This window comes from Psittacula echo (genome assembly GCF_963264785.1).
Source record: "Psittacula echo genome assembly, chromosome: 16".
NCBI lineage: Eukaryota > Metazoa > Chordata > Aves > Psittaciformes > Psittacidae > Psittacula > Psittacula echo.
In genome coordinates this window covers 6655796-6677959 of record NC_137752.1, presented here as the reverse complement: position 1 = coordinate 6677959, position 22164 = coordinate 6655796, and the positions used below count along the sequence as shown (strand labels likewise).

Here is a 22164-nt window from a genome sequence, read left to right as displayed (position 1 = left end):
CAACATGCCTTCACCTTCAGGCCAGACACCCAACCAGGGTGTAGCATCCTCCCTCCTTTCTGATGCTGAGCCCCTGTCAAGGAGCCAGGGAGAGAAAGGATCTCATGGAGCAGACTCCTGGGGAAGGGCAGGGAGTCCCGTCTGCTGGTCCTGCTCCAAGAGCTGCTGAAGCACTTCCAGTGGCTGAAATACAGAGAAAGGACCCTCAAGGTGGTTCACATAAGGGCCAGCCAGTAGCCAAATGGTCTTTCAGGTCAGCTACCACCTCCTTAGGAGGTGCAGCTCAGTCAAAAGAGCAGACCATGATACATCAGCAGGGTCAAGCAGGAGAGAACTGGTGAAAAGAGAACCAACATTTTTCCAGGCCAGAATGTCTGAATTACGAGCAAGGAGGAATGCAAAGGGGAGTGGGTAGCCGAGGGGATGGCTGAGAGCATCGCATCCCTCTGCCAGCGGAGGCTTAGGCTGCGGGTCTACACTAGCTCATGGGAAGGATAAAAAAGCCATTAAGCAGAGGTGTGGACCTGGGAGCAGAAACAGGCTTGGGTTCATCTGGGAGTGAAGCAAAAGGCCAAGCCCTCGGCCAAACCAGGGGTTGGTTATGACTTCCAGAGCAGGGGGATGCTCCCCTGAGGGTCTCACAGACAGGCAATGTGGCTGTGAGCCCTGGCTGGGGACAGTGAGTAGCAGAGACTGAGTTACAACAAGCAGTTGGAACCCACCCTGAAAGCATCGTGTTATTTCTGCAGGGATTGTTTCTTGTTTATTCTCCCTCACCATTTGTTTCAAGTTAAATTTTCTGCCCTTTTTTGTTATAAATCCTGCTAGTCACCCAGCTAAACCGTAACTGGATTTCATCTTCTCATCTGCTCCAACTCCACTTGATGGAAATGAGTTTGTTTTAGATAGCTGAAGCAAGATAACAAAGGAGAGGGGGGCAAAAAATGTACCTGAAGTGCCTGTCGCTTGCAGGATTTACTCAGTGTTTGAAAAGAGCTCTAGGTAAACCCTGGAGAAAGCAAACTCTTCAAATACACAGCGATCAGGCTGCAGCTGAACAGGCTGCCTTTGTCCTGAAGCAGGTTTATGGACGACCTGTGAGAATGATTTGAAGCCTGCAGTGCTTGCCAGCTAGCAAGCTGGACTAAGAAACTCCTTCGCATTAATCCAGCAGAGAGAGCGGGTTAAGAGGCAGATGCTCACCATTTTAGGCAGCTTCAGAATGAAGGACTGGGGATTGTGTTGTAGTAATTAAATTAGAAAAGCTGGAAGCTCGACAAATCCAAGCTAAACAATCAACCTGATGTTTCCCATAATAGTAAAAGGTTATTTTGGTGTTTTCTATGGCATTTCAAGTCCTAAAGCAAAAGTGAGTGCTCAAAAATGGAAATGACTCATATTGTGTAGTCCCGGGACTTGCCCTAAGCCAGCATTTCAGCCTGGAGTTTCCTAATGGCTTTGCTAAAGGTGTAGGTTACGAATAGACTGATCTGAGTGTAGATACTGCTTAAAGTCTGTTCATGGAGCAAGTCCTTGAGTAACCACCAGGCCAGACCCCAGTGGGTGCAGGTTGCTGCTGCCAGCACACTGTGCTGCAGCACAGCCTGAGAACACTGGCAGCACAAAGCAGGTAAAAGTATGTGTGATGGTGCAGTGTTATCCCATACCTAAAATTTGCTTCTTCTTAAAATGCAAAAGAAACCTCAAACTAAAACCTGCAGAAATTCAAACCAAAACCAGATTATCATTATTATTATTATTATTATTATTAATTATTATTATTTTCCTTCTTGTTGATCTCTTCCCTCCTATTTCAACAGGGATATAAAGGCTACCCTGGACCGCCAGGTCACCCTGGAGACCAGGTGAGTCTTCCCACTTTCCAACACTGAACCTTTAGAGAGGGGGATGGATTTGCTGACTCTGCTGCTAGTTTGGATGCTGTACAGCCTGCTCAGTGCGGCCAGCCAGCTCCTTCCCAGGGTAACATAGTACACACAGGGATGTGCAGTGAACTCCAGCTGTACACATACACTGACCAAGCACCAGCAGGTTGGGAGGAGACTACCTTGGAGTTTCCATTTGATTTCTCATTTTCATTGCTCGACCAATACTAAGTGTACGTGGTGGTGGAAGAAACACCAGCTCCCTATTCCCCCCTGATGTTTCCTTTTACATTAACTTCACCTGGAGTTTACTAACCACATCGTATTAAGTACTAACATGTAATTCCCCTCCCAAAGCCCATTCCCGTTCTCTCCTTTTCTCCCCCCCCTCTTTATTTGGTTAAGCTTGATGTTTGCAGTTCAGGAAGAAAAAAAAAGCCAATGAATAGCAGGCCCTGTTAGCAGTGATGTTAAAGGATATTATACATGAATCCATTTAGTTTAGAAGAATTTTGGCAGTGCTTCCACCCCAGTAAAACTGTTCCATATGCCAGATATAGATGCAGCCTTACACCTTCTCTTAGCCTCCTTGTTTCAGACTATCTGCTGTTTTCACTGCAGATGGAGGGAAAAGGAGGAATAGCAACGCTTGCTTAATGCATGGATCCTACTGACTTGGCTTCTGTGTGTTTCTCCCTCCTCATTTATTTATCCCACTGTTTACCCTTAATATTTTCTTCCTCTCTATAAGTTTGCATCAGTTGATCCATTCCATCCCCTTTTCCCACCAGCTCAGAGAGTAAAGCAGCTAAAAAGGCTTCCCAAGTGTGACACCCACCTTACCTGATGTGCCTTTTCTTTTCTCTTCCCAAAGGGCGAAAGAGGACCAGATGGAAGTCCAGGAGCCAAAGGTTATCCTGGCAGGCAGGTGCAGTAAATCTCATTGTGCTGTGCACAGATTTGGGTGTGCAGGTAGCCAAATGTGTGCCCTGCTGAATACGTGCCCCACTAAAGGGAGTGCAGACCTCTGGAGTATGCCTGAGTATTAGGCACATTTTGCATCTAATATTGGACGAGTTAGAAACCTGGGACAGAAAAAGGCATATTACTGTAAGAAATTATTTAGATGAATTCTCACTGGTAAAATTCACCAGCAGAATCATATATATATATGTATATATAGAACTATGTGTGGACCATAAATACATACAGAGATCATATTTCCAGCAGCCAAAAAAAGATGATGAAAGAAAATCAAACCTTTGTTTTCAAAGGAAAATGGATCAAGATTGGACACTTTGTTTCTTACTGATGTCAGATGCTGAGTAGTGGGAAGAAAATTAAGATGGAAGAATTGTAAGACCCTATCTGAAATCTGTTGGAGGGCAGAAGACCTGGCCCTGTAACTCTCTACAGTGAAAAGAGTTTGTCCTGCTAATGGACACATTAATGTTGGATTTAGCCACATTAAGTCTATGCCAAGAGGCAGGCAGGTGTCAGAGACCCCAGGCAGTCTGTTAGGAGTCTATCAGGCTTGTCATGAGTTTGTATGCATGCAGGTTATTGGACTAAACATGATGTAGATGCACAGAACATATCTACATCCCCTGCCTTGGACTATCAATAATGAATGATCCATTTAAATTGAAAATTAAACAGATACCTCGCTTAGCACTCTGAAGAGTGCAGATGGTAGAACTGGAAAAAGAGCTTTATGCACCTGATTAAATGCTCCATTCATGCTCTGAAAGGCTCTTAGAGATTTGCATGCCAAAGAAGCTCCTAGGTGTGAAGGTGTGTTAGATGACCAATAAGAAGAGGTCCAAGCTATTTTGGACATACAAGGTTAATGAGTGCAATTCACAGCAGCCTTCTGCCCATCAGATAAGCAGGGTGAAATCTTTGCCATTGACATATGAAGAACAGAAGTGCTTTCTTAAAATGAGCTTTGGGTCAGGAAAGAGGTTTTTCTTAAGGCAGCTTTTTGAGCCTATCTGAAATGTGTACCCAGCATTGGAGCTGTTTACTTTACTGAGATTTTACTACTAGTTACTCCTGTCAGCTCTGCTGGCTCTGCAGCAGTATGGGAAAGGGAGCTTGGCTCTGCTGTGATTTGCACATCGGAGGCAGGACTGTGAACCTCACCTCCATGGCTGAAATCTTTGGCAATCATACAAGAGCTAGGAAAGAGCACAACCTGACTTTCACATCCCAGGCTGTGTGCGCAGTGCTGCCAGCTAAAGAAAATACGGGCTTAGCCTTTTCTTTTTCTCTTTTCCCTTCCAAAAAGCCCAACCATATTTGGAACTAGAAAAAAAAATTGACCTGGAAACTTGCTAGAAGACAATAAACATGAAAACCCATTGTGCATTTTTACAGGGTTTATTTGCACAGCACTTTAAATGAGCACCAATAGGCATAGAAGTAGAATAGGAAATGTATTTTCAACTCTTTCCATAGCTGCCAATGCTGCAAAAGGTTAGAGATATCACGGTACCTGCACTACTAAGTGGTTTTCTAGGCTGCAGGAATTAGAGAGGCTTTCTCACTGCACCAGGGTCTGCCTGTGTTCCCTAAACAGGTATTGAAATACATTTGTGATTGCTATGCATGTGTTCAGTTAGGCAGGAAAATAAATCGAGGGCTGTGGGTACAGAGCATCACTGTCCATCGCATCTCAAGTGTAACACAAGCTCTGTGCACCCTGCTGCATTAGCTTTTTTGATCAGAAATCTCTACTCCAGCCCCAGGGAAGGCTCACTACGTGCAGCAGTCTCAGGTTCTGCAGAGTCCTAGCTCCTCAACAATGGGAGATTTGTTATTTGCATGTTTTGTCCTTATTTTCTCCTTTGTTGCTATGCCTTGGACTCGGCACTGAAAGCAGAACCACGGAGGGATAGCGCTGGGGATTTGGCACTGCTCGATGGGATAAGTTAAAGCTTGTCCACATTTGTCTTTGGTTTTTTCCCTTCTGTTCTAGGGTTTACCTGGCCCCATAGGAGAAGCTGGCCCAAAAGGCAGTCGGGTAAGCAGCCTTTCATTGTCTTTTCCCTACTTGTTTTTACCAAAGGCTTCTCAAGAAACCTTATGCTTAATTTTGCAATCCTGAAACTATTTGTTTTTATTTGTTGGATTCTGAGGGTTTCAGCCATGCATGGCTTGTTTATTGAACCATTGCTCCACTTTTTATATTAAACATGGAATGCACCAAGATCAAAGTTCAATAATAGTGCTGATGATACAAAGTCAGAGCTCACGTTGCAGGAGAGCAAACAATGGCAAACAAATTCCTACAAAAGACCAAAGTCTGGCCTTTCTGCAAGTCCCATCTCCCAAAGGCCTCTTTAGTTTCAATAAGTGTGGTTCAGTGGTCTTTGACCACGCTGAATATGGGCTCTTTTGGGTATAGCCCTGGGTTTGGGAGTCATTATGCCAAATAGCAAGCCAGCATCTTGAAGCCATGTGCAAATACAAACAGTATCTCTGTTCTGCCTGGGTTTGCTCATCAAATTGAATTGCTGGAGGTTCATTCTCACTGCAGAGGATTATTTTTATGTATTTTTTATCACTGAAGGTTCTCATTAATCACATTTTGTTCTTTTCCTGCAATTATCAATTCACAATGAGATTCAGACCCAATAAAATCCCCCGTTTCTCTAACGCGATGCTTCCTCTGTCCTCTGTATGCAGTAAATTCAAGCAGCTGGCTTTCATCACTAGGCAAACTGCAAGGAATAAACAAATGCTGACCCTGTAGCTATTCCTGAGCTGGGAAGGGAGGTGGCATGTTCAGTGTCCTGCAGGAGAGAGGAAGATCTCAGAGTTGGAACTAGATGATCTTAAGGTCCTTTCCAACCCTAACTGTCCTATGATAGCACAACTTGCTCACCTCACTTCTGCAAGTGATGAAGTTCTATGTCACTGGCCTAACCAGCACCTCGTGTAATTATCATATGGTGGATGTGCAGAATGTGAGGCTTGAAAACTGTTTTCCACTTTGCACCCCTGAGTGCCGAGGACTGAAATACTCATTGCTACTCAAGAAAGCCATTTCTCAGTTCAGTTGTAGTCAATCACAACTGGGTACTAAATGGATATCAGCATTTTGTGCATTCAGGGAGCCAACTGTGGGCTTCTCTCCATCCACTGCCTCTTTTTTTGGTCTCCTGCAGAAAGTAGTTGTGTGGTTTGACTTGGGATTCAGGAGGCAAAGGCAGACAGCACCATTTTAATGTAGCCGCATTACCAGCTAGGTATTATCCCTAAAGAAAGCACAAGCTAAAGGGAGTGGTGAAAAAGTTTGGTGGGGTTGACAGTAAGAGTCATGATGTCAAGAGTCAAGAGTCAAGTGATGATGGAGGAAGAAAGATGAGAGAAAATCAGTGTTAACACTTGGCTCCTGTAACAGAGAGGTGCCACTGAGGGGGCTCCCTGCTGAAATTCACTTCCTTTTGGTTCTGCATGTTTGGCAGAAATTAGTCCTTTGCAAAGGACCAGCACACAAGGTAACTTTGTGCTAACTGCTGAGCAGAGAGGATTAAACACAAGGCTTCGATTGTTGAAGGGAAGGGAAATGTGGCATTTGATGCAGTGTGTCTTGTCTGAGCAGGATCCCAAGGCCACATACTTGAAAATGATGAGTGTGAAAGAGCAGGTTTTGTGTGAAACACATTGGTGCAAAGGAGGCTTCTTTGCAGTTGAGTGTCAGAGGGTCGGTATCTACAGGGTGAGCCTGAAGTGGCACGTTCAGCCTCTTTCTGCCCAGACCCAGCTTTGGTGCTTGGGCTGACAAGAGTGTTTGCACAAGGCCTTGGTGATGCAATGGCTTGCATGGAAAGGCTTTAGGCAGAGCTATTACTGATTTGCTCCTCTCTCAGGAAGGATGTGGTCAGCAGCTTTGAATGCCACAAAGTGGTGGTGCTTGCATACGAAAGAGCTGCAGTGTTCTAGCACCATGTGGTAGAGGACAAGAAGAAAGGGCTTGGTACCACAGGATGCTTCCACAACACAGTTGGGAATGAGTGCCCAAGGCAGGGAAAGAGCCATGAAAGGAGGTGTAGGCATGTGGATTATTTCTGCTTTCACTCTTGCTAACCTTGAACCAAGCTCCGTTCCCCCCCAGGTTCACTTAGTGCCAGCCCAGGTAAGGTTTCTTCTTGCTGGCCTCTCCCTGCCTGGAGTCCTCATGATCCCTGGTGTGAGGGTATGTGCCCTTGGACTACATCGTGGAAGCCAGCACCATGCAGTCCATGGGCATATACACTTGCCTCAAGGTTTATTTCATCACGGCTGCCATTGACCAACGCTGGAGGATGCTCTGCTGTTCAGGGAAGACTGACTGGTTGCTAAGGGAGAAATGTATTTGACTACTTGTTTCCTCTTTCCTTTAGGGATACATTGGTCTCCCAGGATTATTTGGGCTACCGGGGGCTGATGGAGAACGAGTGAGTATTTTGTGGAGAAAAGCTTGTTTGAATGGAGTTTTTCAGATCCTGTTGTAACCTTTTTTATCCCTTGTTCTGGAGGGAAAAGGCGACCATCCCTAACATTTTCCCATGCCTTCTTTAGCCTGTTTCTACCCTTGCAAGAAGACCTGTGTCTCTATATAATACTGACATTCATGTCAGGAAAAAAGTAGGCTTCAAACAGGGTCAACACACATCACTGTTGAGTAGAGAGAAGAGGTTTTCCTTCACTTAATCCCCTTACTAGTTCATCTTAGTGGGATGGGGCGGGGATAAGGATATATGTGGAAATTCCCTGCTCCCAGAACAGTAACCTCCCAACCACAGTATCCCAGCATTTTGGCTGTCCAACTAGAGATGCCTGGAAAGAACCGGGCTCGTGGAAGGGGTTTTCTGACAATGCCTTTCCTTCCAGTTGCATCAAGTTGAGCAGTCAAGACTGGGGCCTGTGGAAGTGCAGCTATGGCTGCTGTTCCCATGTGTCCTCCCTTCCCTCCATCCTTTTCATCGTGCCTCCTCCAAACCCACATATTCAGAGCTTTGCAGGACCTTCCTTGCTTTTTTGCTCCCACATCTCCCCACTTGTCTGATCCCTGCCCATCCAAGACCCCCTCTTCCCTGCAAGAGCTCCTACGGAAGGTCACTGTACGATGAAGACCGCTTTGTTCCAGCTCTTTCTCCCTCCAATGGAAGCTCCAGAAACAAGCGATGTCCCGGGAACATGTGGGAGTGAGCGTGTGTGTGTGTGTGCCTGCCTGGGAGGGGACTACCCTGCGCTCTAGAGTCACTGATTTAATGCTTGTATAACCAAATAAGAAACATAAACACAAGTTCTCTGGCGAGTGCCTTCGCGGTGGCCTTCAGTCACTTCCAGACCAGTAGCTTAATGACTGCTCCTGCTAAGCACAGCTCCAGCCTCTTGCCCTGGGTGTGGATGCTGCCTGCGTGTGTCCTCAGGGAGGGCTATAGCTAATGGGTGAAGGTTAATTGTCTTCTGCTCTCGCAGCTGACGTTTTGATTCCTGAACAATGCCACAGTCATTAGCTTGCTTTGCATTCCCCTTTCTCTTCTAGCTTTGGTTTGTGTTGGTGGTTGCCTGTTTGCTTTCTCAACCAGACCTGTTATTTTTCTTCTTTCTCTGTGTGTTTTCCTTGCAGGGGATCCCTGGAGTTCCTGGGAAGAGGGGCAAGATGGGTAGGCCGGTAAAGTTTTTCCTCGTCTATTATGCAGACCTTGTTGAATGAAACTGGAAACAGAACATCAGGCTTTTGGCTGGGGCCCTTCATATCTTCTGATGGGAACTGAATGGGGAGATCAAACAAACCTTTCCATATCTATTTGCTCAAGCAGGAAGAAACCTGAAGATACAAATGGTGTTCTCTTCCTTTCTTCTATGCTCTGCCCATTTTTTGCACTGTCTCCGTGCTGCCTTAGATCTTACACTTCTCAGATTCTTTTCTGCAACGTCTTCTCCTCTCTCCTCCCTCTGACCATCCTCTTCCATTAATTCACTTCTAACTCCCCACTGTGACTGCAGCATCTCGGGTGCTGTGCCTGCTCTATACTCCATCACTCCCATCATGTTTGCTGCCTCTTTGCTGTGACTCTCCCCAGCCCTTGTACCATCCTGGTTTGTATAATGCAAGTGCACTTTTGCATAGAAACCTTTTTGTCCATGATGGTGACACAGAGGTAATGCAGCTAAGGATCAGATGAAGTTTGCAGAGCAAGGAGACCAGGTAGATTTGAGAGCTTGGCCAGGAGGAAGAGGTGTTTGCAAGTAGCACTGAATACAAGGGGGAAACTGAAAGCTGCATAGAAGAAGAAGGGGGTTTGTGCTGACTGTAGCAAAAAGCAAATTGAAAGCAGGTGGGAAACGTACTAAAATGAGTAGAGGCAAGAGGGAAAGGACAGAAAGGAAAGCATTTCCCACAGCAGCCTTCTTCCAAGCAATTCTGTGTGTGCCTTTAGCAGAATGGTTTTTGCTCCATGTCTCATTGCCTTTGCACCTTGTCCTTTGCGTTAGCCTGAGTTTCCTTTGATCCCCTGACACCACTGCACTCACAGGCTCATTGTGAGATGCCCACTCACCCACACAGGGAAAAACCCTCTGCTTTTCCTTGTCACCCTCACATGCACAGTCCCACGTTTGCTGGTATTCTCACCGTCAAAGCCATGCGAGCATCCCAACAGTGCCACGTTCATCACTCCTGGCTGTTCCTCTTTGCTTGGGATGGAGGGCAGGTTGAGCAGATTCTCTTGGGGGTGGCTGGTGGAAATCTGTACCAAACCTGACAGCTCTGTAAAGCCCCTGGTTGCACCAGAAACCTTTGTGATGAATAATCGCAGAGAGCCCATCGATGGGACTGTGACTCATTGACCAGAGTAAAACAAACAAAGCAACTGTCGTTAGGTGCAGGGTTTCTGCTCTCTGCCTTGTTTCTGCACCGAGCACACTGGAGGCTCAAAGCATTCCAGCTGTTGTTTGGCTAGCATTTGGAATCTTCCAGGCAAGAGGGTTTTGGTTGGAGGTCACCGTTACAAGCAAGGGGCTCCCCTGAGATCAACGGGGAATCTCTCAATCATGGAGGCATTTAGGCTGGGATCTAGAGGAGGGATTAAATGCTGTGCATCAGCACCTTTGTTCTACCCGGCTCCTTCAGAGAGTTCTGGCTCCATCCCTGTTTCGTGATATCAGGATTAATGAGAAATCTTGAATGGGCTGATGCTGATGATTTGTACTCCGAGCGTGAACAAAAAGATTAAGTGACAATCCAGAGTTATTCAGGAAGTCACTGGGAGAATGGAGAGTAGGAACCATTCCCTGGTTCCTTTCCCAACACTTATCTCCTGGCCTGTGCTGTCTTCCAGCTGGTTCACAGTATTAGTGAGCCTGCTGTGATTTGTTTCTGGTCTCTCTCATCCCTACGCCACTCGGTTTGCTGGCATGGCTACTGTTCCTGCTCTATTTCAGTGTTGTCATTGCAAAGGAGGGCTCCTGAAAGCTGCCATCCGAAGCTGGTAAATGCTCTGGAGAGTAGGGAAGGAGCTGGTATCAGATATGTTTCTCTACCTAGTTTTGTTTGGGATGAGAGATGGCAGCGGATTAAGTGCTCGGCAGAGGAGGAGCAGGGGGCTGGGGGAGTTTGCATGTGACACCGTGGGCCTCCGAGAATGATGTAAGAGGGAATGATTAAAATAGAAGAACTGGACATGAGTCAGATCTTGAAACCCTTCCAGAGGAGTTAAGTTTTGCAGAGCTAGGAGGGACATAGTGAATGTGTCGCGGAACCAGCTGACTCCACCTCCCGCTCTGCTCTCCCTGCAGTGCATTTCTAACACATGGGCCCTGCTGAACTCTGGTGGGCTATGTGGAGAGCTGTGATTAAAGTACAATGCACTGGGGAGACTGAAATAACATGAGTCTGTATGCGCCTGGATCTGCTGCCTGGTTTAGATGTAGGCTGGAGGCATGGAGCTGAAGCGGGCGGTCAGTTAAGCCTTCAGTCTTGCCAGCGTGGTGGCTGAAAAGAATGGCTTTTTATGGTGGTTTTGTGGATTTTTAGGGTGTTCAGTTGAGCAGCTGGGGAAAATTAATAAATAAAAGGAGAATAAGAAAGGCCCCATTGCTGTGAGGGCAGCAGGGTTGTGGTCTGCATGGTGCTGGAAGAGAAGGAATGAGAGAAGCTGTTGTTACGTGCTAGACTGGCATGCAGAATCAACGTTCTAATACTAGTTGACCTTTAGAAAGGAGAAGGACTACCATTGAAGGATGTGACCCACAGGAAGAGGTGCTGTAGCTAGTGATCAGTCAAGAAGTGCAAGGCTGGAAGTGATACGGTTTCCTTATGCTGTGGGAGATGAGTAGCTACCATCAGAAATGACTGCTCTGCAGATTATATCAAACTTCAAATAGTGTGTGATGTTTTCAGAAGTTCTCAAGGCCTGTTAGAGACAGACTTAAAGGCAAATTTTCAGGAAATACTCCCAAAGAGCTTTGAGCTTTTTGTTCATCTTTGTTACTGTTGCGTGCTTGTATCTCTTTTTTCACATAGCGTATCAATACTGGTACTGCGCTGTCATGCCTGATATTTGCTTGAAATACGTTTTATTGGTAGTATGATTTTAACAGAGATAGAAAGGAAGGAGCAAAGTTTAGTTCCAAGACATACTTGGGTTTGTCTGAGGTCTACTCACAATTTAGCCAAACACAGCTGAGGTTTCCTTATAGTTTCCTGAGAACCTGACGGTGTTACTGGTCCCATGCCTGGAGCTCAGCTGAACCCTTGGAGCATCACATCAGAGTGAACACCTTGTGAAAGAAAAGCCCCAGACAAAAGGGTCCATCAGTTTGGGACTTTAAAGCTCATCCAGTTCCAACCCCCTGCCGTTGGCAAGGACGCCTTTCACTAGACCAAGCTGCTTATGTCTGTGATGATACACAGCCATGTCCCACCAGCTGCTGGGTGTGTGATGGGGGTTCCTGCCTCCTGTTACCCTCAGGCAAGGGAGGATAACACATCCTGACAGGCATCAGGCTTTGCACAGCCTTTGGCAAGTGCCCGCATGTTGCTGAAGCGCTGCTCTGAGGATACAGCTTGACAGGTAGAGTCAATTACCACTGTGTTAACAACAGGCCCGGAGGGAGGGTTTGTGCTCAGATGTGTGGCCAGAAAAGCTGACACAGCCTGTGAGAATGGCTGGAGTGTGCAAGGCAAGGTGGGGAGATGCATTGCTTGGTGACTGCTCAGGAGGAGGAGGAGGATACGGGACCTGATTTATCCTGTGGCAACTTAAGACAAGCAGCTTCTTGACCACATGCATAAAAAGGATAACAATGAGCTCTCCATTGAGCTCAGTAGCTCCAACTTGGCATGTAAATAGCAAGGATTATACTGCTCAGGTGTCAAGGAAGAGGTGTTATGAAGTGGCACGTGGATTTTGAGTATTAGGGATCAGCGCGTTAGCAAGTCCAGAAGTCTCCCTTCCCTCTGCCTGTCAGCCACAGCGTGGAGGCTGTGAGAGCCAGCAGTGATCTGGCAGCCACTCCAGCATAGCCTCAGTAGTTGTTGTGAGCATCAACGTGGTGGCAAGCTGCCGAATCTGGCACCAGCTTCCCATGAGCTGACCACAGGCAGGGTCCCCTTTGCCAGCTCTCAGCTTGTAACGCAGTGGTGCTGTCTTGCCAGGCTGTTTTTCATGTCTGCTGTCTTCTTCCATGTTGACTTAGGAAGTTAACATCTTAACTCCTGCTTCAAGTCCTTTCTCTTCATCTTTATCAGACGTTGGATGCGCGTGTGATACCCCTGTGCTCCCCACCGATATGGGCATCACATGAAAAGGCATTGCCTTGTAGGAGACACTAGAGAGCAAAAAGCAGGGGCTGCCTTTGGGTTAGGGAGGTTTTATTTCACAGCTTCCCCCGACCTCTTGATATATGGCTAAGCTGACTTAGTGGTGAACATAAGTGCATGGGGCTTTGCCAAGTTACACACTCTCATCTGTTGTCCATGCAAACAATAGGGCCGTGTTTTGCCGTGTGTCTGGAAAGGCTGGCATAACCACAAATTACTGGGAAAATAGATTTTGCTCCTCTCTGTAGGGAATAAGATCATAAACAGCTCCTCTCTTCTTGCTCCAATCTTTTCTCTGCTTTGGAGGCAGCTGAGGTTCTTCCTTGCATTTGGAGAGAACCAAGCAGGAGTCTCCTGCACCAGACAAGCTGAGATTTGGGAAACTGGTAACAGCATTCAAAGTACCTCTTCTTTAACTAATAGTTTCCAAACTCCAGTTGACTCGAGTGGGCTCCCTTGGCCTGCAAAGGGGCAGCCCATATGGCTTTTCTCATAAGAAACAGGGCATAGGCATACACCCGAAGAGCTCTCACCTGCTGAGTACCATGGCTCACATGGGCTGCTGAGGATCCAGCCATGTCTCTTTTGTCACTGAGATGCTGTTACTTTCCAAAGAAAAAGAAGAAAGAATGGAGCTGTTCTTCTCTTTGAATAGTGAGAAGCATTTTAAAGAAATATTGTAATTAAAATGGCAAAAGATTCGGAGGAAGTAGGGATAAACTGTGGTTTTCCACTTAGCTGGGTGGTAGCGCAGTGTGTTGGTCCAGAAGGCATTTCTTAAGGTCTGAAAGAAATGGGAATGATTCTCTTTAACTGATCTTAGATGATGTTATCCATATATGTCCTCAGAAAATTGATGTTTCTCTTTCACACAGCTTCACAGCTCAGGCCTGATTCACCTGAGCACTTGGTGGACTCATCCACCAAGTTGGATGGGTTGGACTTACCCAACACATACAGCATTCCTTCCCAGCTGGTGTCACAGTTCAGGTTCACTTGTAGGCTCTGTGCAGATAGAGGTGCACTTCCAGATGTGGCCAGCTAAAGTTAGTGGAGAAATGCAGAGGCTGAGGACCTATTTGTACAGGTACATCCCCAAGATGAGCTGCAGGAAGGAGCACTGTAGGAGCTGGTGGACAGGACTTGGCTGGCTCCTCTGCCTTGTGCCAATACCCCAGCAGAGCACCAAAAAGTTTGGTTCCTTCTTCGGGAACTGCTTGATTTAAAAACATTAATAAAATATGATTTTAATCATTCTGTTTGCATGAAAAATCAAGCAGAGGTTCTGGAAATTAGTATCAACAAAACTTCTCTGTTACGAGACAGCTTTAGCCTTGAATTGGGTTTTTCCTGTTAGTCACCTAAGTTAATTCTTTGCTATAATCATTCTTTATTAACCTAGATTTTTTAAATAGATTTGGTTTGAGCAGTCAGTGACTTCCTTAACGCTGAAGTTGGACACTGGAACTGGCACTGGTCTCTCCTCCTCTCTGGGCCTGGTTCATCACTCTGAAATGCAGGCATGAGCCCAGAGCAAGTGTCACCATCTCTTTTTGGCCTCAGTTGTGCTTCACATGTCTGGAGTTTCCCAAATCTCCATGGGGAGGTGCTTGCGTGGTTACTTATCATTCTGATATCAGCATATGTTCCTGTTCATGCTGATATCAACCACATAACCTGGCAAGGTGGACAATATTAGCACGTATTTCATTTTTGTTAAAGAATGGGCAAAAAAAAAAGTACTGAAAACTCAGGGAAAAGGGTTTGAAAGGTGCCAAAGCTCATAACTTCTATTGAGAGAAAAGAAAGAAACCCACAGATGGTTTATTTCCAAGAATGTCCCCAAGTGACTTCTATTTCTCATTCAGAAACTTGTGAGAATTGAACCAAGGTCTCCTAAGAACAAGAGCATCTTTCTTCTTCCAGGGAAAAGTTCATTGATAAATCAGATCAAAGCCCCAAAAAGATTCTCTTTACAAATTATAAGGGAAAAAATAATGCAAGTATCACTTTAAAGTCTGAGAACATTTCCGTCTCCAAAGTTTTCTTAAATAGGAGGATGCTTGATTTGGAAATCTTGGCTATAAATTATTAGGAGCAGTGGCAGATTCAGTGCTCTTCGGCATTAGGTAGTGGGGTCTGTTTCATCTGCACTCTGTTAGAGCCCCAGAGCTGGGGGAAGAAATCATTTTACAAGCATAAAAGGAGCAAAGCAAATGGGCAAGAGTGTGGAGGGGCTGTCAGTTAACTTCGGGGATGTTTGGCTGAAGAGGTTTCAAGGGATATTTGGTCATGTTCTGATGGAATGGGATGCCCTGGGGGGCTGTGCTCCCACACCTGGAAGGGATAGCTATGCTTTAAAATGCTGTGAAATCTTCCTCCAAAGAGGATGTGAGCCGGAGCTGTGAAGTCTTCCAGGAAGAGAGAGCAAACTTCCCTTTTGGGTGACAAAGGAGCAGAGTCACAGTGGCACCATCAGCTGAGGATGGCATCTCTCTTCTTCACAGCGATAGAAGCTGTCACCATCCTGGGTCTAGACTGAGCAGATGGCAAAGGCTCCTGTATAGCTGTGTGAATTGAGCAGGAACCAGGGCTGCCCAGCTCCCTTTGAGGTGACTCTTGCTGCTCTAGGAACCAGCGCTGGGTTCAGTCAGCCCGCTTTGCCTTCAGCCCACCTGCGAAGGGGCTCACGTCTGCTCCCTGCACCAAGAATGCTCTCAGAGGCGAAAGCTGCCAACATAAGCTACACTTGTTTATTTTACTCTCCTTCTTTTCCAGTGAATGCCTTCTCTCGCCCTCAGCCCCGCTTCCCCACCACCACATCTTTCTTCTGGTCTGAATTGTTTGACTTGCAATCTCCATCCCTGGGGAGAGTGCTGGGCAGTGATTCACCTGGCTGGAGCCAGCTGGCAAGCGGAGTCCTTCGCAGGCAGGACAGGAGGGCTGGTTGGTTTGAGCAGCTTCACCTTCAGCCAACAGGAAAATAAAATCCTATTTTTGGAGAAGGATTCTGTTGGCCTGAAGACCTGCCAGGATTCCTCGGAGCAGCCGCTGCCAGACTCGCCTCCCTTACTCCATCAGGGAAAGTGTTTTAAACTGAATCAGATGTTGTATACATACAACCCACCCACCCGCGTGTGCACACCTGGAAAGGCCTTTGGGAAGTGATGGACATGGTGTTTCACCTGGTTCTGCTTCCCTGAGGATAGTGGCTTCCAGGGACAGGAGACAAGAATTGATGGAGTCTTCTCAGACAAGGAGCAGCCCTTTGGCTGACAACAGCAAGAAGGGGAAGGACACTCTGTTTAATCTCCTTGTGCACGAGGAGCCAGTTCCAGTGCCTGTCTAGGTCTCGTTGTTCTTGGTTTGTGTGTGTCCTGGGGCATGAAAGGATGCCCTTTGCAGGGAGTGTGGATGGAATGGAGTCAAGGCAGTGCTATAGGATCTCAAAGATAGAGATTTAGTGGTTCAGCTTTGGACTTCTCAGTATTACCTGAGATAAATCAGTTTGCATCTCTCCATCTCAGCTCCCTCTAATAGTGATTCCTGAGCTTCAACTGAGGGCAGGAGAGCGCTGAAGCACCTCAATCATGCTTAGTGCAGAGCATCTGCTTGTGTTTTTTTTCTCTAACTCCTCTTTAAGCTTCATCTTCTTCTTTCATTGAACTTCTCCTTCAGACAATGTGGAATCCATTCAGCTGGACTTTTCCCCCCACCTCCTCTCTGTATTTCCCAGCTGTGAGATAGAGGCAAAAGCTTTGCCATACCTGACTTCAGCCACTGCAGAGCAGCACCCCAGTGGTTCTTGGCTAACATGATTTGTTAGTCAAGCATTTTCCTCTTAGCTCTGCTGCCATTTGCCATCCCTTCCCTATCCTGGTCCTTCTGTTCATGTCTTCTCCCTCCTACAAAACAGGCGGGATGCACGTTTCAGCAGGTTTTCAGTAGGGTGTTTTTCTTTGCCATCCCAATTCTTGTACATAATTTCCAGGGAAAAACAGCTGCACTCCAAAACCAGTGGATTTTCTGTACCAAACCCCATTTGCACTCACTTTGGGAAGGTTGCGAAGCTCTGAATGTGCTGGGCTCTTTCATCTCTTTCACAATTCCTCTGTAAGGTGCTGCCGGTTGCAACCTGCCTGTCTGCCAGCACCATAAAATGAGCTTCCTGCCCCATGTGTTCTCCCTTACTTTGGGCTTCTCAGGCTGCTGGAGCAGTGCACAGGAGAGAAGAGGCAGTGCCACTTACAGGAACGAAACAAATGGGATAACAAAGTCCACTTGTTTCTGTTGAATAGTGCTGGTTTTGTTCCCAGGGAGCATCTCTGTCCTTTAGGCTCAAACAGGAGGGGAGAAGCATTGAAAAAATAGCTTCTACAGGCATATGATGGCCAATAAATCAGGACGCTGTGGTCACTGGAACTGTTATTGTGGTTTAAACTGCTACTGCGTACCCCATGGAAAGAAAGTGCTTTCTGTTTTGTTAGGGGCTTAGAGGGCTGATTGCTTCCTTCTGTGCACTGGACTGTGTTGGGATGGCTTTCACAACCTGCTTTGGGTCTTTGGAGGTTGTATGGATGCTGGAATATCCTCCTTCATGCCACAGGCACCAGCCTTGGTCTCATTTATTGTGCACAAGACTGTTGTGTTGCCAAGCTCAGATCTTGAGCTGGGATGCCTGGGGTTGCTTGAATTAAAGCTGCTCTTTCCATTTGTCTCCTCCTCTGGGTTTATTTGGTGCGTTGGGCCACAAAGCACCAAGGGACCACCCACAACCCCAGAGATGGGGTGCTCCTGCCAGCAGAGCACGTGAGGTGTTACGGGCAATCAGGCGTTGGCTATTATGAGGCTGAGTACTATTGCTGAGTGCTGTCTTGGGCCTGGCTGTGGGAACAGTGAGGCCAGTCCTCCCTGTTCTGCATTTTCCACCCCATCTCGAGGATGTGCAGAAGCCCTACATCTGCAGGGAGAGTCACAGTGTGCTGTAAATGGGTTGCACTGATGATGAATCCCTCTCTTAATGGGTAGCATTGGCCAAGTGACCCCAGATGCTCAGCTCTGTGCCTTCCCTACACAGGAATAATCTGCTTTTTTAAATACTTGGACATCTGCTGTTGGAAAGCCTGTGTAAAAGCTGGATTTTTATTAACTCTATTTCCAAGTGCCTCAAATCTCCTAAGCAGTGAGGGTAATACGAGAAATTGAGGCATAAAAGGAGATTAGTGGGAAACTTAAGAATTTCAATAGTTCCTTATCTGGGCACTTTTATCTGGGCATGAGGAGAGTATTTCTTAATCACTTTGGAAGTGAATTAAACCCAATTTAGCAAATGCTTTTAGTCTGGAGCAAGCATTCCTCTAGATGATATTATGCTGCTGTAGCGATACTGATCTAATGGTACTATTCAAAGTAGTAAAACCTTTTCACATTGGCAAGACCTCAGCCTGACAGAAGACACCCCAGCAGCCCCAGGTTGCTCAATGGCATCCATGGGTCACTCTGTGCCCAGTTCTGCCCTCTGAGAAAGGAAAGATGCAGTTGAAGGCTGTGATTGAAATCTGCAGCAGCGTAAGTACAGTATCAGTCTGTGAACGCTCATATTTTCCTTGGCAAGTTGTCTGACTGTAAACAGCAAAATATTCCAACACAGGCTTCTTTTTCCTTTCCTTGCCCAAGCAATGAGTTTTCCCTACACATTTCTGTCCTGGTCTTATTGCTTCAGCATGTAGCAGAGCTATTTTTCCCCTTTTTCTCATTAAAGAAAATTGTAGCCCCCCCTCCCCTTGTTATATTTGACGTCTTTGTCTCTAGATGGCAGGAGGCTGTTTCCAGTGGTTGCTTACCACAGCTTCTTGGCATGTGCACAGGCTTGAAGGATGTAGTGCCCAGCTGGGAAAAGACAGACAACTTTCCCTTTTGCAGTGATGCCCATAAACTAGGAGTATTGAATCCAAGCAAGTAAGTGATAGCTTGTGTGTGTTCAGGAGTGTGTACTGAATGCTGTAGGGAGCTGCTACAGAAGAGGTGAAATGGGGTTTTGCTTATCTTAAACAGGTCTCCCATTTGAACAAGTGTTTTTTCACTCAGTTGAGTTGACCAGGAGTTGTAAACCCTTAAAGGTGAAGGGAGGCCTTGGTTGACGTCTGACTGCAGAGCTTCCCAGTGTAGTTTTCCTGTTCTGTCTGCTGTGATTGTTTCGGTTCTCAGTGTTACCGATGGCTGTCAACACCAGAAGGTGTGCTGCTGTTTGCTGTCTCATTTTGCTTCCCTCAGGTTCACTCTTCCAAGGTAACTTGTGTTTGTAGCACCCAGGAGAGCAGGCAGGAAGCAAGAGCATCCTTCTGGCTCAGCAAGGACCGTCCTCTCCCTGTCTGCTCCATCCCTGCCTCTTAAGCTCTCACCCAGCCCAGAACATGGTTGTGCTGTCCTTTGTTACTGTAAGTCCTAGTCCGAGTCAGAAGTAGCATACCCATTAGCAGTTGCAGCTTGTTGGTGTTGTCTCTAGAGCACATCTTCTCACCTAAGCAATGCTGTTTACTCCCCAAGACTGCTCCACAATAAGCAGAAGAGGAAGCAGGGGTGGTTGGAGCTTTGCTTTGCAAGTTCCCACTCTGAACTGAAGCACTACGGTTGATGCTCTGGTGGGGAAGCTTTTATATGCACTCCTTAGTTTTCCATCCTGGTGGCTACAGTCAGAATAGTGTGGAAAATAAAGCAAGATTTTAGCCCTGGCTGAGTTCACCAAGTCTAGGAGAGAGCCTGGGCTTAGGCTCTTTATGTGCTGGTCCATGGGGACCTCCTCTAGCAGAAACAGTTCCCCTTTTGGCCCACAGTCTAAAGAGGTGGATGCTGTGTCATGGTTCATCTCACTCCATCTTAAAGGCCATGCAAGAAAAGCAAGTGGAGAATCACAGCACTTGGTGTCACAGCCTCCTCAAAGCAGCTCCCACTGCAGCTGAAGTTCAGAGTAGCCCTGAAGCTGCTGGTATCTGAGTGGTCCTTGACAGCCCTTGGCAGTCTGCTTCCTGCCAGTCCTTTGCTGAATGAAGTTCAAACCCAGGGGAAAATTGAGTCCAATCCATCTTAAACTCAGCTGCTTCCTCCTTGAAACTGTCAGCGTGAAAACTAAGGGGGTTTGCTAAGCACAGAGGTTGTGTACCCCTCTGCTGAGCTCTTCCTAAGGGAGACAGAGTAAAGCAGGACAGAGGAGAGCAAATGGTTTGTAATAGGGAATTGGGGGGGCTTAGGGTCCTGGGCACGGGATCTGTCCAAGGGCTATGTGTACACCACCATGTCCTGGTTCTGGCTCAGCACCTCCACTCCTTTCTCTATAATTGCTTGAAGTCTTCCAGATTTGTATTGGATATAATGAGATGATGATGAAGTCTTTTGTGGTGACTTTTTCGTGTAGTAAACATGGTCTTTCACAGCTCTGGGGTGTGGACTGTAATGAGCTTGGAACTGTTTGTTCCTCTGGCAAGCTGAAAGGTTGTGAGTGCATTGGAGTGAATTCACTAGGCATCTTTGATCAGCTCCATTAAGCATCTGCATAGGCTCCAACAGAATGATTATGTTAGTAGACAGGATGAAATAACTGGGATTGACAATCCATTTTCGAGGATAGTCATTGCAGTGAGGTTTATATTGTTCCAGAACATGAGGGATTTGGGAGTGCCTTTAAAGGAAGTATTGATTTTTAAGAAAGGATCCTATTGGTAGCGTATTTCTTCCTGAAAGAGAATAAAAAGCATTGTATCGTTAAACACAGCGCTTCATCTGCCAAATGTGGGATTGTCACTTGTGCATATACACAACCTAATCTTCAGGGCTGCATCTTCCTTGTTGGGCATAATGAAGTGAACCAAAAGGAGGACAGAAGCACTGATTCCACCCCTTCTTTCTGCTGTGCACACTCATGTTGTCTTTCTATACGGCACTGCAAAAGCCTTGCCCACCATATGACATCTACAACAGGCTGGACACAGCCTGCAGGAATGAGGAATGAGCAAGGAATGAGCAAGTCAGATCCAGCAGCCTCAGCACTGGGTGCTTTTCATAGCTTAGCCAAGGAAAAAGCCTTCCTGTCTCCTCACTAACTCTTCCTCTCAAGGCTCCCATTAGTTCATGTGCAGCTCATGGCTGAGCCTTGTAAACGGTATTCCCGGTTACCCTTCATTGGCCCCAGGAGGGAGCAGTGAATCAGAGCTTTTGGCCCTATAGAGCTTCTTGCTGAGTGGATGTGCTCAGGATGTGGAGCAAGAGCAGTTTGGATAAGGCCAGGCAGGCCCACGCTTCCTTGTGACCTGCTGGATACCAAAGCGCTGCACTGAGCGCAGGGGGAGCAGTGTTTAAGCTGACTGTCTTTACACCAAGGTGCATCAATAACTAACACTCATGTTTGCCTCCTTTCCTCAGGGTTTTCCTGGTGATTTTGGGGAGCGAGGACCTCCAGGCATCGATGGGAACCCGGTAAGTTGACGGCTTTTCTCTCCATTGCCCCATTCTGCATCACACTGGTTAGACTGAAAGAAGTCTATGAGTTTGCTGTCAGCTGCTTGCATTTTGGTTTTGACCCTCCTGAAGAACAAATGTACATCCCTGCCCTCCTCCAGCATGCTGTGAATTGCCACGTTCAACTCAACATCCTGTAACTGCCAGGTCATCACGTTGCCATTTGATTTCTATCTCCATCTATTGCCTTTCTCACACCTAGGTCTTGACAGATGCTTCCTCATCCTGAGGATACCACCAGGAGGAAAATCATGACAGAAAAGGCAGGGATGTTGCTTCTGATGAGCAGGCAGTGATTGGAGAGTGTGGTACCACAGGGGCTGATGCAAAGCCTGTGACAGCCACAGGAATCATCTTGTTGACTAGTGTGCTTTGCATGGAGCTTTGTATGAATACAGCAGAGAGACATGGGCCGACAGGCAGAAGGTCATATTATCATAAGGTACCCACAGATGGCTACTTGAGTGCATGTGAGCTCTCGGAGGAGCAGGCCACATACTCAGTTGCATAGAGGTCTGAGATACATAAAGAGGCACATTCCTCTCCTTTTCATTACATCCTATTTAGTGATGTAGGTTATCAAGCTCGTACCACTTGGTTTGCATCTCTCTAGCCTGTAGAAGTGAGCTTTTAAAGTACTCCAAGTTCAGCACCTTACTCATCTGAGATGAATGTTAATACTGGTGTAGGAAGTGTCAGATTGCCCCTTCCAGTGTCTGGGAGCACCAAGAGACGGACACCATAGCCCAGGCTTCTGCTGCCCTGCTCCCAGGGCTGCAGTGGGAGAAGTCTCCAGGCTCCTGAGTTCTTGCCTTCTCTCTGGTCTCCATCTGACCCCTGCTGGCTTTCTAAGAATGGGATGTGTCTCCTGGGAATTGGGTCCAGATGGTCATGGAGACCATTTAAGCAGCAGGATGCTGATAAGGTTTATTTTGCTCTGTTTTTGTA

General features: G+C 46.7%; 1 protein-coding gene across 1 annotated transcript in view; it reads left to right on the top strand.

Annotated features, from left to right (window-relative positions):
- The window catches only part of COL27A1 (collagen type XXVII alpha 1 chain), a gene marked incomplete at its 5' end in the record, with an annotated part of 149780 nt that overhangs the window by 42940 nt on the left and 84676 nt on the right, over window positions 1–22164 (top strand). The window contains 6 exons of the mRNA XM_080630648.1: window positions 1821–1865; window positions 2761–2814; window positions 4867–4911; window positions 7277–7330; window positions 8509–8553; window positions 21121–21174. Coding sequence (XP_080486774.1) covers window positions 1821–1865; window positions 2761–2814; window positions 4867–4911; window positions 7277–7330; window positions 8509–8553; window positions 21121–21174 — 297 coding nt within the window. The remainder of the gene's footprint in view (window positions 1–1820; window positions 1866–2760; window positions 2815–4866; window positions 4912–7276; window positions 7331–8508; window positions 8554–21120; window positions 21175–22164) is intronic.